Consider the following 21,490-nt stretch of genomic DNA (forward strand, 5'->3'; position numbering starts at 1 on the left):
TGCCTTCCTTAGTTGAGAAGTCAGGGAATGAGACCAGTCTTAGCCTAAACTGCATTCAAAGCTCAGATGATACACCTGGGACATTGCTTTTCTTCACATCTTTACCTTGTCAGGTGGTGGCTTCAGTCCCCACATCTCCTTAGGGAAAAGAGCGAGTTTCTTCGGACTCCCAGAGAAATTCTTTATGGCACATCATTGGCTCTAAGTGGGACACATGCTTATCCTGAACGATCTCTGGAGCCAGAGTAATGTGATACAGTGACTGGCTTGGGCCTAGTCATATGCTCCTCTTCTGAGACGCACCCAAAGCACATGGGCGTAAAGGAGAGGGTGAGTAATTTTTAGAATATAGGTTGAACTGCTGGAAGAGACACTGCACATAAGGTTGGCTTAAGCAAGACAGAAGTTTCTTTCTCTCTCACCTGTCTGCAGGTAAGCAGCCTGGGAGCCCAGATTTCTTCTTATCTTGTTTATTCAGTACTCGCAAGTATGGTGTATTTGTGTGGTTTGAGATATTGCACGATCTCTACCACCCAGCCAGTGGAAAGAGAAAAGAGGAGGGCACCCCCCCCCCCCCACTTCTGGTTAAAGACATCACCTCTCCCTACTTCAGGTCTACTGGTCAGTTACTTGGCCAAATATAGCTTTTCCCCCTGGATTTCCTGTTGCCAGGTAAAAGGCAGGGATTCTTTAAACAAATGAGGGGTCATGACTACTAGGGGCAGTTAGCAGTCTATATAGCAATCTATTCCTTTAGCCATCCAAATATCAGTGTCCCCCATTCTTCAAAGTTTGGAATGCCCTCTCCCGAGTGCATCCAGGGCAGGCACACAACTCTTAGACTAGCATCTGGGCATGGACTACACAGTGCCAGGTATGGGTATGGTTCATCATAGTGCAGTGTCCTGTAAACTCATATACAAACTGTCCCATCATACCCAATATACAACAGGTAAGAATAGGGTAACACAGTAGGAACCCCCGTCCAGATGAAGGAAAAATGGGAACCCACTGAAGCCACTCATTGGCTGCTGGGCAGAAATTGGGCAGGGAGTAGAGCAAATTCCTTGAATGACAGCCCTTTCTCTATGACTGTCCCTCTGGGCCCTGGTGGTCCCCTCTTTGTCTACTGCCATCTGTGGCCAAATCCAAAGCTGGCATTGAAGATGTACACCTCTTGGGGCTATACGGTTATGCAGCCCACTTCCTCCTTGTATGGGTTTGGTGGCAAGAAGTTGGTGGCTGGGTTTTTTTTTTTTAATAGTTTTTATTTTAATTCCACTTAGTTAACATACAGTGTTATATTTCGGTGTAGAATATAGTAATTCAACAGTTCCATACATTACCCTGTGGAGGTTGGTTGTTTTATGGAGTCAACAATGAAGGCTTTGTACTGGCCAGGCTCATGCTTTCTTTGGTAATACACGTCCCTCAAAATCTTAGTTGGCTTTCTGCCTGTTTGCTCCCAGCTGTTCTCATGGGCACACATTTAAGATTTAAGCCTAAAAGCTCTGGTCTTTCATTTAGCAGACACCTGACCACCTCCCTCTGAACTTGCATCAGCAAAGACGTTGAGCTTAGATTGGAAGGCAACATCTTTGGTCTGGTCTTTGCCGTGGAGCTGGCTGTCATTGTCAGGCTGAGAACTCTTAACTCAAAGTGCTTGACAAAGACTAGTGTCCATAGTCTTGTCTCCTGCTAATGCTACTTCTTCAAAAACATCTTCTATACCTGCTTCAGTTTGGGGTATAGAAGCAGTTGGAGTTTCCAACTGCAGAAAACTTTGCGACTTAGGTTGTGGTCATAGAAAGAGAGCTCCTCCTAGCCCCCCTGCATTCCCTCCCATCTCTGCCGGCATGCTGGCTAGCTCTGGTCAACTTCTTCTGGCTCACGTAGGGCTTTGCTGAGAGTGGCAAGATGCAGGCAGCAGACACAAGTACTGTAAAATATTCCACCGTGTTCTTACAGCTACAGACGACTTTCCAGGGTACGCGGGGAAATCAGTTAATCAGCTGCTTCAGCATGTTACAGCAAGGGTTTCCAGCTTTCCAGCCTACAACATCTATGTGTTGAGAACACATTTGAAGTTTTGTTACCTCGTGTACCTCTCTTCCAGGCACAAAATTCTGTCTCAATTAGTATATAGGCTTTCCTTTGGTAGGAGAGCCTCACTCCAAACAGCAGCTTAAAATAGACTACAGGCTAATTTCTCTTTCATGCAAAGCTCGGTCATAAATGGTCCCGGGCTGATAGACAACTGTATAGTGTTGAGATTTAGGCCCTTCTATCCTGTTGTAGTGATGTCTCTGGGGCCTTGCCCTCATCTGAATGGTCCAAACTGGCCTAACCCCAGTTGACTTGACTCCTGAGAACAGAAGTCCTGGCCACCTAGACTGTATCCTCCTGCCACCAGCATCCAGAATACTGTGGCCTTTGACTCTCTTTTTTTCTCTCTTGCAACTGTAAGTCAGAATTAAAACTTGGTTTTCCTTGATGGTTCTTTCTGGGGGATATTACTGCTGGTCACAAATCTTGCATGATGTTGCCTAGCAATATTGACTTCATGACAACCAGGGGAGAGAGAAAGAACGAAGCACATTCTTGCTGAGGGGCACATCCCTGAAACTTCATGCATCACTTCTGCTAACATCTCACTGGACAGAGCCCAGTCAGTCACACAGCATGCCTTGCTGCACGGTGTCTGACGAATGTGCTCTCTGCTCTGGGCGGGCATGTTCCCGGCTAGAGCAGTTCTATGCCTACAGAAGGGGAGAATGAGTACTGGGGGACAACTGGCAGTCTCTGTAGTGGGTGATCCCTTAAATGAAGTGGGGTTGCGGACTGTGGGGAGCTAAAAAGTAACAGATGTCTACCACAGGGCCTCTTCTCTGTGTGCCCCAGCCCCATCTGTCTCCTTTGACCACTCTGATCTAATTGTCTGTGTGTCTATCAGGGCTGTCCCTGAATGCCCCATCACACAGTCTCTGAGGTCAAGGCACCTCTGATACAGCCTGCCTTCCCAGCTCATCATGTAGGACTGGCACTTACTAGGGACTCAGTAAAATGTTTGTGGATGAAACTGAGGTGGTAATTAATAGGTAATAGGTATATCTTGGTAAACTAGTTCCTCCCTCCCTCCCTTCCTTCCCCCCCTCCTTCTTCCCTCCCTCCCTTTCTTTCAGCATCTATTATATGACAGGTCCTGGGAAGTCAGTTTCTTTTGTCAGACAAAAAGACACAGTCTTTTCACTCACGGATCTTAAGGGTACAGGAGTCTCTCATACTCTAGGGATTTTCTTGTCTGAAAAACAGACACTGTTGAATTTAGTCAACGCTCTCCCTTCCTTAGGCATTGAAGACACACTGACACATTTGGGCTCCCAGTGGCCCCTTTTCTGAGACTCCCAGAGACCCTGCTGCCCGTGATCATCTGCGCTGTGGGACAGCTCAGTGTCACTTTCCCTGTAGTCTGGCAACAGCATCTTGCCGGCCCACCACTCTCTGTGACCCTTGAGGGGCTGCCAGTTGTGGGACAGTGCCCCCACTGTCCTGGGAAGAGTGCATGACACAGGCTGGCCAATCAAAGAGCTCTTTCCCTCTGGCCTGGGATTGTCAGGCAGGGTCAGTAAGATTTGGTTTGTGGATCCAGAGATGTGAGGACATAGATTTGGGGCTGCTGGCTTTCTTGTTTCACAAGAGGAGAGAGTCTATGTAGGAATGAATCTAACCCAGAGTGGGGTGCCTGGGTGGCTCAGTTGGGTGAGTGTCCGACGGATTTCAGCTCGGGTCAAAATCTCGCAGTTCGTGGTTTCGAACCTTGCGTTGGGCTCTGTTCTGACAGTACAGAGCCTGCTTGGGATTCTCTCTCTCTGCTCCTACCTCGCTCGTGCTGTCTTTCTCTCTCTCTAAATAAATAAATAAACTTAAAAAAATTTTAAAAAAGGAATGAATCTAATCCAGAGGGAATCAGGGGGAAGGAACAGGTGATGGAGGGCCCTGCCCACATCATTTGAGTCTTTGACTTCAGCAATTGCCTGAAGCTGTATTCAAAAAATTCTCTTATTTGCTTAAACTATACAGTATTAGCCCTCTTATCCAGCGTTCAGGTCTAATAAATGATTGGTTCATAGGCAAGTCAGTTAACTTCAAGACACCTGGGAAGCAATCCGATTCAAGAATTTTCTAGATTGTTATGGTTTTCCTCCTGTTCTGTTTCAAGTTGCCCTTCCCACACTCGACTGACAGCAGTTTTTGTGACTCACTTTCCAAAGCGTTTAACCTAGTTTTCACAGGAACAGAACTTTCTTCTTCTATGCATAGTCCATCCATTCATGTGCTATTTAATTGAATTAGATTTAATTATTTATGTAATTGCATAATGACAGCATGTACAGTTGGAGTAAGTAACTTGGATATGAACTCAGCTGACTCTTGGTAAGCCAACGTCTCCACCACTGATGGCAGAAGGGCCAGCCGGCTCAGCTGTATCCTTCTGGCCACCAGCTTCCAAAATGCTGTGGTCTTCGACTCCCTTTTTCACCCTTACAACTGTGAGTCCTGATTAGGATTTGTTTTTCTTTGATGATTCTTTCTGGGGGATATTAGTGCTGGTCACGAATCTTGCTTGGGCCCCAATACTGCCTGGCAATCTTCTACTGCATTTCTTTGGCCCACAGAGGCTCGTCCCCCCTCTGCAATCACTATTTCATACCTCCTCTGCTCTTCTCACCCCTTCCGATCTTTCCATCTTCCCCTTTCTGTCTCAGAACAAGAGCTTGCCTGTTCTTTCACAGAGAAGATGGAAACCATCAAACTTAGATTTCCAAGCCTAGTAACCTACCTAGGTACTACCCCTGTCATTTCTGCTTGCTTTCCGGTTACATAGAGACCTTATACCAGCAGCGGCTCCCACTCTTTCCACCTCTTCATCTGCTCCCTCTTTATGGCTCCTTTACCATCACCACCCTGCCCCCCCTCCACTGTCAAGCGTGCTCAGTTTGTTACAACGTGCAGTGGGTCTGTCTGGTGACCTGGACTCCATTGCGCCCTCTGGGGGAAAATATCCTGGTAGGCTGTAGGTACTCCTAGAGATACACTCAGACAGGTATTCCTCTATCGTCCAAGGACAGAAGGCATATGACCATGGCTCGCCCAAAAGAGCTCCTGCTTCCCTGAGACTTTGAATCTTGAGCTGAGAGGCAAAGGACAAACAATCAGAATCCTTCCTTCTGTGGCGATGACAGGGCAAGACTGTGGCATGGCTCCTGTTGTTGAGGTCTGGAGTCACTTGGCTCCCATCCTAAAGGACCAAGGCTAGCTCTCCACATTAGATTCCATTCTGAGCTCCCTGCAGTCTCCCAACACCTTCCCTTTGTGTCCAACTTAGCCTGAGTTGTTCCGTGTTGCTTGGAATCAAGGAATCCTATTCCATGATGCAGCATATTAAAAAGCAAACCAGAGGGGCGCCTGGATGGCGCAGTCGGTTAAGCGTCAGACTTCAGCCAGGTCACGATCTCGCGGTCCGTGAGTTCGAGCCCCGCGTCGGGCTCTGGGCTGATGGCTCGGAGCCTGGAGCCTGTTTCTGATTCTGTGTCTCCCTCTCTCTCTGCCCCTCCCCCGTTCATGCTCTGTCTCTCTCTGTCCCAAAAATAAATAAACGTTGAAAAAAAAAAAGAAATTAAAAAAAAAATTAAAAAAAATAAAAAGCAAACCAGAAAAAAAAAAACCCATAACCAAGTCCCCCAAATGTCTCTCATGACCCCATATCCCTTCCCAGGTAGTACCTTTCTTTTCTTCTCCCTTTTATGGCCCTGCTGAAAAGAGTTTTCCCCTCTGACTCCTCCCTCAGTGCACTCCTTGGGTTCTGCCTCCAGCACCTTGCTGAAGCTGCTTGCTCTAAGTGCCCCATGTCACAGCAGTGTCCAGTTTCCCTCTTTCCTTTCTGGCTGCTGCTTCTCAGTTCTTTGCTACCTGGTTACTCATAGCTGGGTCCTAGGTGCTCTTGCTACACTCTTCCTGAAGACCTTACCCACTCCTGTGACTTCAGGGACCCCTGTGCCCATGATGCCCAGACCTTCTGGGAGACTCCAGTTCCTCATGTGCAACTCGCCTCTCCATCTGGTGTCGCCCATACCCCCACAGAACTCCTGAGTACGCCATATTTGCTTCTCTTCGGCCAGATTCCAAATCTCAGGAAATGGCACTTGGCCCATGGGGTCCTAAACCAGAGCCTCCCCTCTCCACTAAAGCAGTCAACAAACCCCACTCCTGTCCCACACCATGCAGTCCTGGCTTTTTATCTCCTGAACCTGACACAGGAGGAGCTTGATAAATATTGACGACAGCAAGAGCATTCTGCAGAATACTTTCACAAACCCTGTCTCTCCCACAACCCTGGGAGGAGGTACAATTACTGTCACTGTGCAGATGAGGAAACCGATGCCCAGAAAGGTGAACAGTTTTGCCTGGGTGTGGGATCGCAGAGCAAGTGAATATGTGGGGGCGGTTAGGATTGCAATTCATGGCTGACTCTCCCTGGGCAGCCACTGCAGCCAGAGAAGCTTCTTGGCCAAGCCACAATTGGAAGAAGAGGACCAGCTGGACAAGATGCCAAGGCCAGGGTGATTCTCAGAGACCCCGGTGACAGGTCCAGCCAGATTGCATCTGCAGATGGACACCCAACTCCGAGCCACCTCCCTGAAACATCCATCTTGAGGTTCTCAGATGGCTCTCATATAACCAGGGAGCAGGAAGTCCCAGGGACTGGCACCAATTCTCAGTGTAACCCCAGGCAGCTCATCCCTTCTTGGGGCTCAGCTTATTTCCCTAAATGGGGAATATGAGTAAGATTCCTGAGATATGAAAGGAGGTGCCCTAATTGCTAGGCGGGAGCAGGAGCGGGTTGGTGACCTCACCAAACAAATCTCCCATTTGCCTCCTTTGGGCAAGATCCCTCTGCCCATCTGTGTGTGGTGGGAGGACAGGGCCTGGGGCCTCCACTTGGACATTCCTGTTACCCCTCAGTGCTTACTGCCCCCTCCATAGCTCTGTGCGAGACTCTGGGTCAATGCTCTAAGACCCCACTGGAAAGGGGCACTTAGGGCAGTCTGAGTCTTCCTGAGCAGAATGTCACCGACTCCACCAGTGAGTGAGCCCTGACTGGAAGCTGTAACTGACCATGGTGAGAAGGGCAGAGGAGGTAGGGCCAAGGCTTCCAGCCAGGCCCTAAGCAGCAGGATTCCAGGTCAGAGAGGAGGAGCCTGGGGAGGCACGGATGCCTGTGTTAAAAGCCAGGTGGAAAAGTGTGAGGGTATGACCTGTGGGCCCAAAGGCTGTGTGTGACAGGGTGGTATCGTTGTCTCCTTTGGTCTATGAGATAATCTGATGAGGGGCAGTTCAGAACTACAAACAGGGATACTGAGGCTGGGAGGGGTCTCACATGCAGGGAATATACCCGGGGTGGCGTGGGGTGGGGGCAGCTGGGTGTGAGGTACCAGCCACACCTGTTGCATAGAGCTGCACACCACTGTTCTGGACTAGGTGCCAGGCTAGGGGCTGGGGGAAGGGTAGTGAATGGTGCACCTTCCTGCCTTGGCCTTTTACTCTCCACCTCAATCCAGGGGCTGAGGGGCTTTCTGCTGACCCTCCCCTGATGCTCTGGCCTCAGAGCAGGGCTGGGAGAGGCTGGAAAGGTGAGGCTGGGGTCCGGGGTCTTCCCAAACTGGAGGGGGGGCAGAGAGGCATTGGCTTCTGGGGGCACTGGACCAAAGGGATGCAGACCCCCTCAGCAAGAGGTTGGGCAAGCAAATCAGGGATTCCTGGAGTTGGATACAACATTGGGACCCAATTCTCAGAGACGGGGACCCTGAGACAGGTCACACTCTTCTTACTGTGTGGCTCTGGGGGTGCATGGCAGGAACCGCTCAAGAGCTGAAGGTGTCATGGGCAGGCCTGTGTGGGGGGCTACCTGTTGTGAGTCTGTGAACCCCAAGCTCTGCCAGATACTGGGGGACATAGAGGGAACGGAGGCAAAACCAGGTGTTCCCAGGGCCTGGACGCTTTCTGGAGCGGGGCAGAGAGGTTGGGAGGGAGGGAGGGAGGGACGGTGGGAGGGCATACTGCCAGCTAGAGGAAGCGGCAAGATGGGGTGTGGGCTTGGGTGGGGTTGACTCACCTTCTCACTCACGGTCATTGCACATGCCAGCTGTTGGGGTCCATGGCGGCCGGGTTGGCGACTGAATGCCTGGAGTGAGGTTGGGTTGGGGGGCAAAGGTGGGGATAGGGACACGGGCGGGGAGAAAAGGGTGGGAAAATACAGGCTTTGGGGACGGGGCCAGGGACGCAATTCTAGAAATGGAGTCTACCAGGCTGGGCTTCTGGGAGCTGGGCAGTGGGCTCTGGGGACAAGGCTGGCTGCGTGGAGGGGCCGTGCAGGCGGAGCTCAAAAGACCGGGGTCAGTCTTGGAGTCCGAGAATGTGGATCTGGGAGGATGGGACTGTGGAGTTCAGTCTTGGAGAACGGGGTGCATAGCGGCGGGACGATGGGGGACCCGGCTTGGTATCCGAGGGTGGGTGGCCCTGGAGCAATGGGGCCTCGAAGGTGGGGTCGGAGGCCGGAAACTTGTGAAGGGCGGGGCCAGGATAACGAAGGACACGGGGCGGGGCCGTGAGGAAGGGGGTCGACGGAGGACCCATGGACTTCGGTGAGGGGTGTGGTGAAGGTAAACAGGGATCGAGGGGGCGAGGCAATGAGGAAGTGTACTTGGGCTTGGGGGCTGGGTCAGGGGCTGGAGGGCTGTGGGGAGCCAAGCCTATAAGACTCGGAGGGTGGGGGCAGGTCGGGAAGATGGGTATCTTGGGGGGGTTTGTTGGGCAGCCCGGTAAAAGAAGGGATCGTGGTGGGGGCGGGGCCGCAGAGACGGGACAGTGGGGACATGTCCTGAGCACGGGAAGGAGGACCGGGGGCTCGTGGACAGAGGGGTGGGGCTCCGGCGCAGTGGGCTAGGGGCAGTGCGGGGAGCGGAGGGGCCGTGGGGGCGGGGTGGATCGTGTCCGGGGGCGTGGCCGCGGGCAGGGGGCGGGGCCGGGACGCCTACGCGGGCGTTGAAGCGCGGGGGCGGGTCCAGGTGAGCAGGGCCACCGCCCCCCCTCCGCCCCTCCTCCCGGGTCCCCTAGCCGCCCCCGGGCGCCACCCTGACGCTGGTTCCGCGGGCCAGGCGGGCGGCGGCGGGTGGCGTCTTCGGCCCGGGCCGGGTCCGGCTCCGGCTCCATCTTGGGCCGCTGCGCCGGGCACCTGTGGCGGCCGCAGGAGCAGCGCTTCCGCCGGCCTGCGCGGCTCCGGGCGGGCGAGTGGGTGAGAGGCCGGCTGTGTGCGTGCCCGCGGTGGGGGGTAGGGGAGGGTGGTGGGATGGGCGGCGCCTTCCTTTCCTGCGCCCCAGAACCCCACTCCTCACCTCGTCGTGCGCTCAGACCCTCCGCATCCCAGGCCCCGCCTAGTGCTCAGCGCCCCCCATGGCCGCGTCCCTCCTCTCATCTCTCCTCTCATTGCCTATCCCATCCCCTCTTCCACGTCTCATCTGCCCATCCTCCCATTTCCAGCCCTCTGCCTAGGACCCCGTCGTCTTCTGCCTCCACCCCCGCTGCTGTCGCCGTCCCCTCCCATTCCTCCTCCCTTTTCCACCCCCACCCCTCTCCACTCTTCCCTGCTGCCCCCAGCCCCAGACCTCCCTTCCCTCTCCTTCCTTCTGCCCTCCATCCCTACCCCATTGCCCCACAGCTTCATCTTCCCTCAGTCATTGCCTTAGCTCCTGGGAAGATCTGTAGCCGAGTTTGGGGGATTGTGTTGAGGACCTTCTCCCCGAGTCGGGTGGGCTTGGTGTGGAGGGGCGGGGAAGGGAACCCTGTCCTGGGAGAGAGTGTATGGTGTGGTGTGTTCAGGCCTTTGGCCCCACAGCCAGAGGCGGCCTGCACGGTTGGCGTGCAGCCGTGGAGATGCTGTTTCCTGCCGGCTCCCACAGTAAACGGGCCTGTGCGTCGGCCTCTGATGTGGCCACGGGTGGGGCTCCGGCCCATGCTGGTGCATGGGTGCACGGGTGCCTGGGAGCATGCAGGTAGGGAGACACTAGCTTCCCCGGGCTGCCTTTGTTTTGGGGCACCTGGGCCTGGAGGCTTACCTTCTCCACCCCAGACACCACTTGGGAAGTGTGGGCAAATCCTCCTCAGGGGAGAAAGCTCTGGGGCTGGTGGGGGCCTTGGCCTCTCTCTAGTGAGCAGAGTGGGGTCCTTTGGGCCTTTGCCTCACATTTATCCCAGAACCCTTTACTGGCACAACTTGTGACCTGGGCATTTTGTACTTAAGGCCCCTTCGTCTTCTCTGTGGTGAGCAGATTTTGTCCCCTTCAAACAGTCCTACTTGGTAGCTCAGGAATGCTTCTTGCTGCATTGCCCAACTTTGGCCTTGAGTGGTCCCGTCAGGCCCCCTTTTGCCGCTGGGATGGACCAGACCACCTGCTGGAGGTTGCCATGCCCCCACTATCCAATGAGGATTTTGTGTGGTGCCCTACCTGGTCCCTGAGGGTTAAAGTCCATATTTTAACATTGGAGCCGTTTCCCCTCCTGACCACCTGGATTTGCTTTTCCGGTTTTGGTTTTGCTGGAAGCAGAAGTCATCATCCAAATGCCTGTCGCTTAACAAGAGATGTATATGGATGCCACAGTGTGGTCTGAGACAAGGCCTGTTTGCAGTGGCTTTGGTGGTCCCCCTGGGCACACCCCAAAAGGCCTGGGTGATATGGTGGGAGCTAGAATCTCTGACCAAGTCAACCTAACAGTTTCTTTGGTTGGGCCAGTTTGAAAGTTTCTGCAGAACTGGGAGATTTTACTCAAAATAACATTGGTTGATTGCTGAATGTGAAACTGGCTGTTCTTCCATTTACTGACCAGCAGAACTGAGGCACCAGGAGAGTCCTGTATTGGCCACAAGGCACGGCCACATTGCAACTTTGGCATCAAATGGGGCAGGAGAGAGAACAATAAGGTGTCAAAGAACACCAGGGGTCTTGGCTACCTCCACGTACCTGTCATTTACCTGGTGCTAAAACATCTTCCTAGGGTCTCTTTGGGGGTGAACCCAGAGCCTTTTAGATGATTTGTAAGGCAGGTGGGCATGCCACTCAAGCCAGTTGGAAGGCAGACTCCACACTTGTGTGTTTCCACATGTGTGTGTCTGCGTGCATGCATGTGTAAGCATGTGCATGTGTATCCTCCCAAAGTAAGGCTTGGGAAGCTTCGTATGGTGATGGAGACCTGGGGACACGGGTGGTGACTGGGTTCTAGGATGAGACGAAGACAGGAAGGGTTGGAAAGCAAGACTGGGCTAACCTGTTGGGTGTCTCAGTGGCTTCCTAAAAAGGCCTTTCTGTCCACCAGTACTAGTCTCTGTGATACCTTGAGCACAGGCCACTCCTGATGGGAGGAGGAAAGAGAAAGTTATTATTAGCAATTGCTGTTCCATCATATTAGGATTCACAGCAACCTTGCAGTGGAGACTTACTTCCGTTCTGTAGACTGGGGAACTGAGGCTCAGGGAGGGAGGTGTGCACCTGCGGGTGCTTTCACAGGAAGGGGAAGAGTCAGCGTTAGAAGCAGACCCCTGTCCCTCCTGCTTACCCACAACTCCCAAGGTCATTTGGTCAGCTCCCCTCACTCCCTGGAGGCCCCTGTTCTTAGTGATAGGGGGTGTGGGAAACCTCCTTTCCCTGGGATGACTTGAGTGGCGTTCCTCAGAGTACTTCCCTTCTTCAGAGCTGGGAAGGCCAGATGGAAGGAGAAATATCCTGTTGGGGTTCAGCTGTGGGCTCTCTGAAATTTTTGAGCTGCTCTGGGCCTAAGATTTGTCACCTGCCACTTGTGGAGGTGAGGTGAGGAAGGGAAGCCACAGATACCCACCCAACTGGGGTCTCTGTGATCACTGCTCTCTCTGGGTCATGGCTAGTCCTGGTCACTGGACAGCCATCTGGTGAGGCAGGGACAGTGGGACCCTTGTCACTGGTGGCTTCTCACTAGCCCCTGGGGGGGTCTGAGGGCATCCCCAGCCCCATCCCACCTGTTTCCTCAGGGCAGGGGGCAGGGCCTGGCCTGGCTCTTTATGGCCCTGCTCCCTAGGAGGGTTTGGGGTAGGTGGGATTCAGCCAGCAGCTGTGTAGGCTGTCCAGATAGGGCTTTCTTGGTGTTCTTGGACCTGTAGCTGGGTGCTTGTCGCCTGCCCGGAGCTGCTGGTGACCACAGCTTTCCCAGCTAGCAGGTATATCCCCTGCTCTCCTGACTCCAGGTGGGTGGGGGTCCAGGCTTTGTTCCCACTCATTCAGTCATGGACTGAGTCGGGACTCAGCCAGTCCCACTGGCATGTCATGGAAGCCACTGCAAGTGCCAGATGCTGTGTTGGGTGCTGGGGCTTCAGCTGAGTCAGGGCAACAGACAAGTAAAAAGATGGCCACAGTGGAGGTCTGCACCGTGCTCAGAGTGGGCACAGAGAACCTCAGGCACTCCTGGGTTTGCTTCCTGACATAGCACTCACTGTGCCTATGGGCAAGTCAGTAAACCTCTCTAAGCTTTGGCCTCTTCATCTGTAGAATGGGGTTGATGTATCTCATGAGCCTGCTCTGACACTTAAATGAGACAGTGTGTCAAAGGATGTGGCACATGCCTGGCACAAGGTGAGTAGGTACTGGGAGCTGTTATTATCATCACTGTGATGGTTAATGGCTTTGTTGCCCTTTATACATCCATCTTAGAGCTCCTTGAGAATAGGGACTGGGTTCTAGTCCTCTCTTGGCTACTCATCCTTTTGTTGGCTGTTCCAGGGACCAGTCTGGCTTCAGCCCCAAGGAGCAGCAGGGATGGGACACTCCTGTCCAGGCAGGAGCTGTGTCTAGAGCTGCACGGTCCAGTATGGTAGTCATTAGGCACATGTGGCCATTTCCATTTAAATGGTTTCAATTTAAGTAAAATTAGAAGGCCAGTTTCTCAGTCACACTAGCCGTCTGTCAGGTGCTCAGTAGCCACATGTGGCCAGTGCTGATCTAATCGGACAGTGCAGATCTTTCCATCGGCCCGGAAGCTGTGCTGAACTGGACTCCACAGCAGGCCTCGAGCTCTCAGGGGACTGCAGCTCCAGAAGCATCCTCACTGTTGGCTTGAATAGTCAGCAGCTGTCTCCTGAGTGCTGGGGCAGAAGAAGTTTGTCATTATACAGAAAAGGAGTTTCTGAGAGCCCTTTCCGAATTCCCTTTCAGGCGGCCTTGCTCCCCTGGTCAAGGTGGCTGGTTTCCTGGCGGTTCTTATCAGCCCCGGGGGTGGGAGGGCAGGACCGGGATTGCCCAAACTGCGGCTGTTGCTTCTTCCCCCACCCTGTTTCTGCAGCTGGTCCTGCCTGGCAGGGAGTCTCTGGGAGATATTCCTCATTCACAGCTTCGGCCAGGGCCAGGCTGGCCCACATGCCCTGACCCCACTTCCTCCCCCTTCGGGCCCTGCCCGGCCTTCAGCCCGCTGCTCCCCTCATGTGCCTCCTGCCTTCTGCTCATCCTGTTCCTCCTCTCCCGGCACCTCTCCTTCCTCTCTCTCCAGGCCCGACCTCCAGGAGGCCTTTCCTGATCCGTCACACAAAGTGAGCTGTCCTGGAAATGCCCTTTCTCAGACCCCGTTTTTGGTGCTCAGCACTTTCCTCTGTGGGTTTACTCTTGTATTCTCTTGTTCTCTCGGCCAGGCACATGGCAGACATTCTCTGAGGGCCAGCTGTGTGTCAGGGCAGCGCTAGGTGCTGGACAGATAGAGGGGGACAGGGCGCAGGCCTGCTTTGACAGCTTCGGATTGGTGGGGTGGCCAGGTTATTGCATCCAGGCGAGACAGTGCTCAACCAGAGATGGGGCCGGCCCAGCCTGGGAGAGCTTCTCTGGGAGGAGGTGCTGATGTTGAAGGGCCAGAGTCGGTGAGCAGGTCCAGAGGGGTCTGTGTGGCTGGGAAGAGACAGGAAAGGCAGGGAAGGAGGGAGGCAAGGTGGGTGCAAGCACACTTGGCAAGAGGGCATTTAAATTTGATGGAGGGCGTTTCCGATTGGTGATATCAGACCACATTCTTGGAGGCACAGGATCTTAGTTCCATGTCCCCTAACTCCAAGGCCGGGCATGCAGTGTGTGCTCTGAAGACGGCTGTGGAATGAGTGAGCATTTGCCAAGTGTCCTGTGTGTAAAGGGCTGGTGCGTGGGGTCTCTCCCTACCCTGGAGCCAGACAAGGGAGTCAGAAAACCCCTTCCCCTTCACAGCTGCCAAGACAGTCCCAGAGACATGATCGCCCAACCAGGCTAGGCCTGAGAGGGTGGGGAGGGGGCCAAGGGAGAACCCAGGGCCTGTCCTCTGTGTGCCCTCTATTCATTGTTCATTTATCTCACAAACCTCTTTTGAACGACAACTCTGTACCCGGGAGGCCCCAGTCCAAAGCAAGATGGATACGGACAGTTCTGGGAGGAACCCAGCTAGTATTTGCCAGTCAAGCTTTACTGGTTATTAAAATACTGCGATACTCCTGTGCTGGTTGACTAAGAGTTATTGTCCCAAAGCGCCCGCCCCCAGTGTCCTGGCAGCCTTGGCCTCTCCCCTGGATTCTCCTCCCTCCACATAATCCAGGACCCTACCCTAGGGCTGGTTCTAATCACTTGGTACTGGTTATTAGATATTTGCAGTGTCATATTGTGTATGATGTGTGATGATCTTGATTTGGAGTGTCTGGTGTCCTGTCACTGTTTGGCTCCTGGCTCCGAGCCATCATCCAGGCTAGCGCTGAAGCTGTGCCCCGCTGTGTGCCTTGTACCATGTGAGCCCAGAGCGGAGTCCATTCAACTCCCTTCCCTCCCTCTCTCTCCTGCAGGCATCATGAGCACCAGCCGCCCTGACCAGGGTGCCCGGCCTCCCCGGAGTCCCTGCCCACAGCCCCTGTCCCGGAGCTCTTCCAGCCTGTTGGAAGGCCAGGGGCAGAGACCAGAGCTCCGCAAGAGTGCCAGCAGCACCGTATGGCAGGCCCAGCCAGGCGAGGCCAGCGCCAGTCCGCAGGTCCCGGAGGAAGAGGAGCACCACGCTGAGAGCACGGCGCAGACGCACGCCTCCAGCCCCCGGCCCCGTGCTGTGGGCCACTGGCGGAGCAGCACTGTGGGCAATGTGTCTACCGTGGGTGGTGGTGAACTGGGTCGCCTGAGGGCCCCCGGTGCCGCTGCCATGCAGAGGAGCCACTCGGACCTGGTGCGCAGCACCCAGACCCGGGGCCACAGTGGTGCCCATAAAGCCAGCCTCAGCTGCTCGGCCCTTGGCAGCTCACCGGTCCACAGGGCTCAGCTGCAGCCCAGTAGTACTTCTGGCCAGGGAGGCCGGGCCCCTGCAGGCCTAGAGAGGGATCTGGCTCCAGAGGAAGGGACTTCGAACTCAGCCTGGACACTGGGAGACAGTCAGGTGTGGGTGGCGCCACTAGACCTGGGAGGGACAGCCACCCACAGCAGCAGCCCCCAGGCTGGGCCCAAAGCCACTGGGCAGCCAGCCACGACCTCCTGCCATGCCCTGTCCCCAGCAACTCTCCTCTGCAATATAAGAGAGGTGGGGACCGGTGGCTGCTGTCATGCCCTGCCAGCCCCGGGGATCCTGGCCTTTCCCAAACTAGTGGCATCGGTAAGTGAGTCTGGGCTGCAGGCTCAGCATGGGGTGAGGTTCCAGTGCAGGTTGCCTGGGGGGCTCCCTGGGCATTCCCACTGCTGTGCCCACCCTTGGGGTCCCACCGGGTTGGTCACAGAGCCTGGTACCAGGACCAAGGATGTATGGACCATGACCTCAGCCAGTGACTTGGCCCCTGTGTTGGCATCCTCTCTGTCAGCCCAGGATGCTGGTGTACAGGCAGCCCCCATGGCGGTTTGCAAGGCTGTGGCCACCAGCCCACCCCTGGAAGCCCCCGTGGCCCTGCACACATTCCCGGAGGTAACTCTGGGGTCCGACCTGGAGGAGGCACCATCCCCTGTGCGGGATGTGCGATGGGATGCTGAGGGCATGACCTGGGAGGTGTATGGAGCTGCAGTGGACCCTGAGGTACTTGGCGTGGCCATCCAGAAGCATCTGGAGATGCAGTTTGAGCAGCTGCAGCGGGCACCCACCAGCGAGGACAGCCTGTCTGCGGAGGGCCGGAGGGGGCCTCTGCGTGCTGTCATGCAGTCCTTGAGGCGCCCCAGCTGCTGCGGCTGCTCCAGTGCAGCTCCCGAGTGAGGAGCTGTGGCCCTCAGAGCTATCCTGGGCCTGTGGACTCAGCCCCAGGCCAGGGACAGTGGGGGCCCCGGGCTCCTTGGACCTCCTGGCAGCCGTGGATGTGTCTCTGCTGTTGGCTGACCGCAGGGCACAGGACTGCAGCCTGGGGACTTCCTGCTCCTTGCAGCTGGGCTGGTTTTTAAGGGCTTCATTCCTGACAGCCACATCCCTGCACATCCAGGCTCTGAACTTTGGGACAGACTTTCAGCACTGTGCATAAGGGTGATCCTGATTTTTCTGTAAAAATTCTCGATGTTCTGTTTAGTGTCTCCTCAGAACTCTGCCATGATTTCCCCTGGGACTCTTGGTGGCTGTATTTTAAAGCAGGGCTCAGATACAACCAATTCCTGACATGAAAGTTGGGGCCCCATGTGACACAGGGACTGGCTGGGTCTTTGGGGATGGCCACCGACACTGTTTAAGACCTCCTATGTGCCGCACACGGTGCTTGTCACATTCCCTTGTTGAGTCTTTGCCTCTTTGCCCTGATTTATGGGTGAAACCACAGGCATTTGGCAAGGCCATGGCTGACATGCCCGTTGGACTGCTGGAGGTGGTGGGCTGAGATTCAGAGCCAGGGCTGGCTGAAGCCTGGGCTGCTTTCCCGCAGCACATTGGTGGTCAGTGCCGTGTAGTCATGAACCAGAAGGATTTATTGAGTCCGTATCCTGTGCTAGGTTCTGTGGAATCCTTGGGGAATGAGATGGGCTGTCTGCACCCTCACTGAGCTGACAGGGTTGGGGAGGCGGGGTCTACATCCGTACCAGGGCACCGGGCATCCCAGAAGGGCCTGGGGCTGCTGCTAAGAGCCAGCCCTCCTTGTTGGTTATCGGGTCAGGGGCTGGCCTCAGGAAGGGGAGAAAAGGTGGCCACTTGTCCCCAAATACGTTGCAGTGCCTGAAACGACACCATTATCACCTCATTCCTTTGGCTTAAGGACTTATTCCTGGCCAGTGTGGTTCTTGGAAGGAGAGAAGGCAGAAATGGATAGGAGGAGGGAAGGAGCCTGGGGTGTTTTTTCACCTGGTGGGAAATGGCCAGAGCTGTGAGGCTGTGGGGAGCTGGGAGGCCTGTGAGCCTGTCCTCCCAGCCCTGCCCATGTGAGCTGACGTGGGACAGGAACGGGGGGCTGGGGTCATGCGGTGAGGAACCCAGGACACAGGCTTGGCACAGCCTGGCTTCATTGCCCAAGGACCTCCCAAGACCTGTGGAGTTTGGGAGTGGGCCTGTGTTCTCATCTTGGGGCTTAGCGCTGAAGATCCTAAGCTCCTGGGACAATCCGCCAGCCTGCCCTGAAGAGGGAGCCAGGTCAGTGTGCTGCTCAGGGTCCCCTGGCTTGGGAGGGTGGAGTAAGGGCCCATGTGCAGCCCTGCCCATGACCTGACCCTGTTCCTGGGCCTCCTGCACTTAGGAACCCGGGACCTGGCAGCTGGCTTAGCTTTCCCTACCTCAAGGACCCTGTACTCACTGTGGTGGAAATGACTCCTCCAAAAGTGGGTTGAGTTGGAAAGCAGGGCTGGCATTCTAACGGGCCAAAGGAACAAGGTGAGGAAGGCATGCATGAGGTCTGAATGCCTCCCATGGCCCTGAGGTGGGGCTTTCTTACCCCCAAACGCACCCTTCCTGCTCTGCTTAAAAAAAAAAAAATGACAGCACATCAGAACTGCTTCTGAGGGTGGGGCTGGGGCAGAGGGGTTTGGCGTGGTGAGCGGTGAAAATGTGCACAAGCAAGTTTTCATGCACGCGTAGGCTCTGGCTACTGCGCAGCGCGTCTGTGCCTCTGGGTGTTCTGCGAGGCAGGCCCATCACACTCTGGGCGATGACACGTGCGTACCAGGCTGCCCACGTGCCTGGCGCTGCACCAGGGCTCTGGGAGCCCCAGCTGTGGGGCCATGAGGTGACAGGTGATGAAACGGAGTGGGGAGGGCACCAGCACACAAGGCCACAACTGAGTGGGGTCTTGACACAGTCAGGCTAGACAGGTGGCAGTGGGAAGGAGCGTACCAGGCAGACAGGACAGCCTGGTCAGAGGCATGGAGGCCCCTGTCCTGCCTGCGCAGTGGTGAGTCACTGCAATGCACGTTGGGTTGGGGTGTTTGTTGGGTTGGGAGGCTGCCAAGGGGTCCCCGTGGTGAGGGTCCCTGTGTGACTAAGGAAGCAGACTTCGGGGAGCTGCGGAAAGGGTGATGGGGCCAGATTTCATTTTGGAAACATCCCTTTGGCTGCCATTGGAGAGATTAGTGTGGGAGAGGTGGGAGGCTGGGGCCCAGGGGGATATAGGTGTGCGAGCCAAGGAGGGGCCTGTCGGGGAGATGGAAAGGGAGCTGGGGGTTGGGCATTCGTGCACATACACGCACACACATGTGCACACACGGGTGCACACAGGGCCTGCAGTGGCTTCAGAAAGGAGGAAGAGTTTTAGGAGGCTGGTTTCCAGTTTGAGCAAAAGGAGGTGAGGCCACTACCTGGGACAAGAAGAGGCAGGCGAAGGGCCACATGCCAGGATATTTGGCTGAAACTCTTAGAGACTTTCTCTGTCACATGCAAATTCCCTTGAGTTCATTCTCTGTTTGGCTGCTGTGTGCCAATCAGTACCCCTTCCTGGCTGTACCTGGTGGGCCAGGATGGCAGGCTGGGCTGGGCCCCAAGTGGGAAGGCCTAGCCAGTCCTTCCATCCAACTCATCGTGACCAAGATAAATGTTTGCAACGTGGTGCTGGAATCCAGTCTGGCCTGTGTCCAGCTTTGGGGCTGTGCATGGCTGGGGACCCCATCATAACTTCCTGGTTAAGCTTGCTGTCCTGGCCGTGGCTCCACTAGCCAGACTGCACAGCCTCGGCCAGTGGGTCCACCTGGCCCCCATCCCGTTGCTGTGGCCCCTCCCTGGCTGGGCCTGACCAGCAGTGGTTTAGGGTCTCAAGACATGGCCACCAGCTTAGTTTACAGATCTCCCTTCAGATTCCAGATTTCTGACCAGACTTTCTGGGTCCCCTTCAGGCCCTGCTCTGGCAGGTGATGGATTTCATTATTTGTACATTTGTTTTGTTTTGAATTTGGAATAAAGTATTGGAGGTCAGAGCTTTGCTAGGGAAGGGTCCATGGTCCTGGCTGGTCTTGTTTTTTTCTGACAGATTTTGTCCTTCAGAACATACGCCCTAGATTCTGAGCTTCCGTGTCCAGGCAGCAGCCCCCCTCTTTTTTCTCCAGGGACTCCTCCCTTCTGTCCACTGTTCTCTCCTTTCTGGCAGCCTTCCGGGCCCCCAACAGCTGAAGCCCGGCTTCCGGGAGCTTATCACCTCTGGGCGTGGCCAGGTCACAGAGCAGGCATCTTTTGTCAAGCCCCAGGCTGCTGATACCTTCACAGGGAATCACTAGTCCACCCTAAGGGAGAAGGCGTTGCTCCCAGAGTATAGGCTACTACCCGCCTGAGGTCACAATGTGTATACGGGGTGGGGCTGGAAAAGCAGAGAATGGGCCTGTCCCACAGTGACATCACCTCCTGTGTCAGCTGGATTGGGTCTCTGTCCCCAGAAGTGCTGGATTCTTATTTGACAGGTGCACGGGGCCTTCCCAGTGCAGATCCTGGCACTTTGGGCATTGTGGGGGAGGGTGGGCACTACAGTTTAGTGGTCTAAAATTTGAGTTTGAATCCCGGATCTCACCCGTAGCCATGTTGGGCAAGTTACTGACCTCACTGATCCTCGACTTCCTCACAATGATATGATAATTGTGCCTCCTTCTTTGGCTTGCTCTGAGGATTACATGGAATAACCCACGTAAAGCGCTTGGCACCGAGCTGGCATTCACCACGTGTGCCAGTGTTCCTTTGGCCTACCTCCATGGCCACAGTCAAGGGCTAGCTCTTGCCTGGCCAACTTGGCTCTGATCAAGGTCCACGTCCCATCTTGGCCATTCCTCATTTAGAGCCTCCTTCAAGGTCCTTTACCCTGTGCTTCATACCCTGCTTAGGTCACATGTACTCTGGCCTTGGCTTTCTGAAATTGTGGTTCCTGGAGCCATGCTGAGGAGGCTAGTCTGGGGCTGGGCTCCCAGAAGCTCATGCTAGGATGAGGATTCTGGATTGACTAAGGAAAAGGGAGTGGGGAGTGCAAGTCAAGAAGGGTGTGATTTCAGGTAGAGTCCTGGCCTTGGCCAGGTCCCGTAGGGGAGACCTGAGGCATGCCTGCCATGGGGGCCAGGGGTCTGTGCATGTGTGTGGGTAGTTCCAGGCATCCTGGCTGTGGCAGGCAGGCTATGAGGCTCCAGGAGCCCTGGGAAAGGTCTCTGCATGGCATTGTAGGCCCCTTATCCCAGGGGAGGTGTGCACAGAAACCAAGGGTATCTGTGGGGTCTGGGGGGCACACTCATCAACGGTTGCACTCGTGCCCTGAGCAGCCCTCTCACCCAGTAGATGTGTATGGAGTCCACAGCCTGCAGAGTGCCCAGAACTTCTCTCCGTGAGCAGCTCGGAGGAAACAGTTGTCTCCTTTGTGTTCATGCTGAGTGACCTTGGTCACTCAACTGCAGAGCTTTATGTTTGCCGATGCTAAATTCCTTCTTGGTTGTCGTTCTGGCCTGGCCTAGTTTGGTCATCTGAAGCTATGACTAGTCCTTTATCAGTTTCCAACCAACTTGTCAGGCAGAGCAGGGCCACACAGAGCCCACGGCCTGTCACTGAGTCATCTTATAGGTCCGCACTGGTCCCCAGGTCCCTGTGAATCAACAGTCATCATGGGCAAGTCCGTTTAAGGTGAATTTGTGCAAATCTGGGTCTTCAACATCAGTAGCACTCTTCTGACCCAAGTCCCGGCCCAGGGACCCTCGCATCCAAACAAGGAAGGGGGATAGGGGCTTGACCGGAGTCCTCGCTGTCCACATAGCCGGTTCTGGTTCTGGTGATCGCTGCTTCCCTTTCTAACATCTTACTTCTGTTTAACAAGCTGTTCTAGAAGTTTGAGATCTGCAGCAAGCTAAGATTCACAGACTCTCCCTTGTAACCTTTTTGGAGATGGGAAGCCACCCCACTGTGTGCTGGCACACCTCCTTTTCATCCCCCCACCCCCCGCCCCAGGCACATCAGGGCTCACCTCGAGGTTCCTGGGGAGTGGCTGTGAGGAGCATGACACTCATCACAGCTGGCCTCTATCTAGCACCTTCTT

General features: G+C 55.0%; 1 protein-coding gene across 2 annotated transcripts; it reads left to right on the forward strand.

Annotated features, from left to right (window-relative positions):
- Positions 1-328: 328 nt before the first annotated feature.
- Positions 329-19,428, forward strand: GPRIN2 (G protein regulated inducer of neurite outgrowth 2). Of its 2 annotated transcripts, none has more exons than XM_045437940.1 (2): positions 329-432; positions 14,921-19,428. In XM_045437940.1, exon 2 carries the CDS (start codon positions 14,926-14,928, stop codon positions 16,291-16,293), a length of 1,368 nt encoding a protein of 455 aa, XP_045293896.1. In that variant the 5' UTR covers positions 329-432; positions 14,921-14,925; the 3' UTR covers positions 16,294-19,428. The 2 variants fall into 2 exon arrangements, with proteins under 2 accessions (XP_045293896.1, XP_045293895.1); XM_045437939.1 differs by lacking the exon at positions 329-432 and adding an exon at positions 9,179-9,352.
- Positions 19,429-21,490: the final 2,062 nt, after the last annotated feature.

This window comes from Leopardus geoffroyi, chromosome D2 (genome assembly GCF_018350155.1).
Source record: "Leopardus geoffroyi isolate Oge1 chromosome D2, O.geoffroyi_Oge1_pat1.0, whole genome shotgun sequence".
NCBI lineage: Eukaryota > Metazoa > Chordata > Mammalia > Carnivora > Felidae > Leopardus > Leopardus geoffroyi.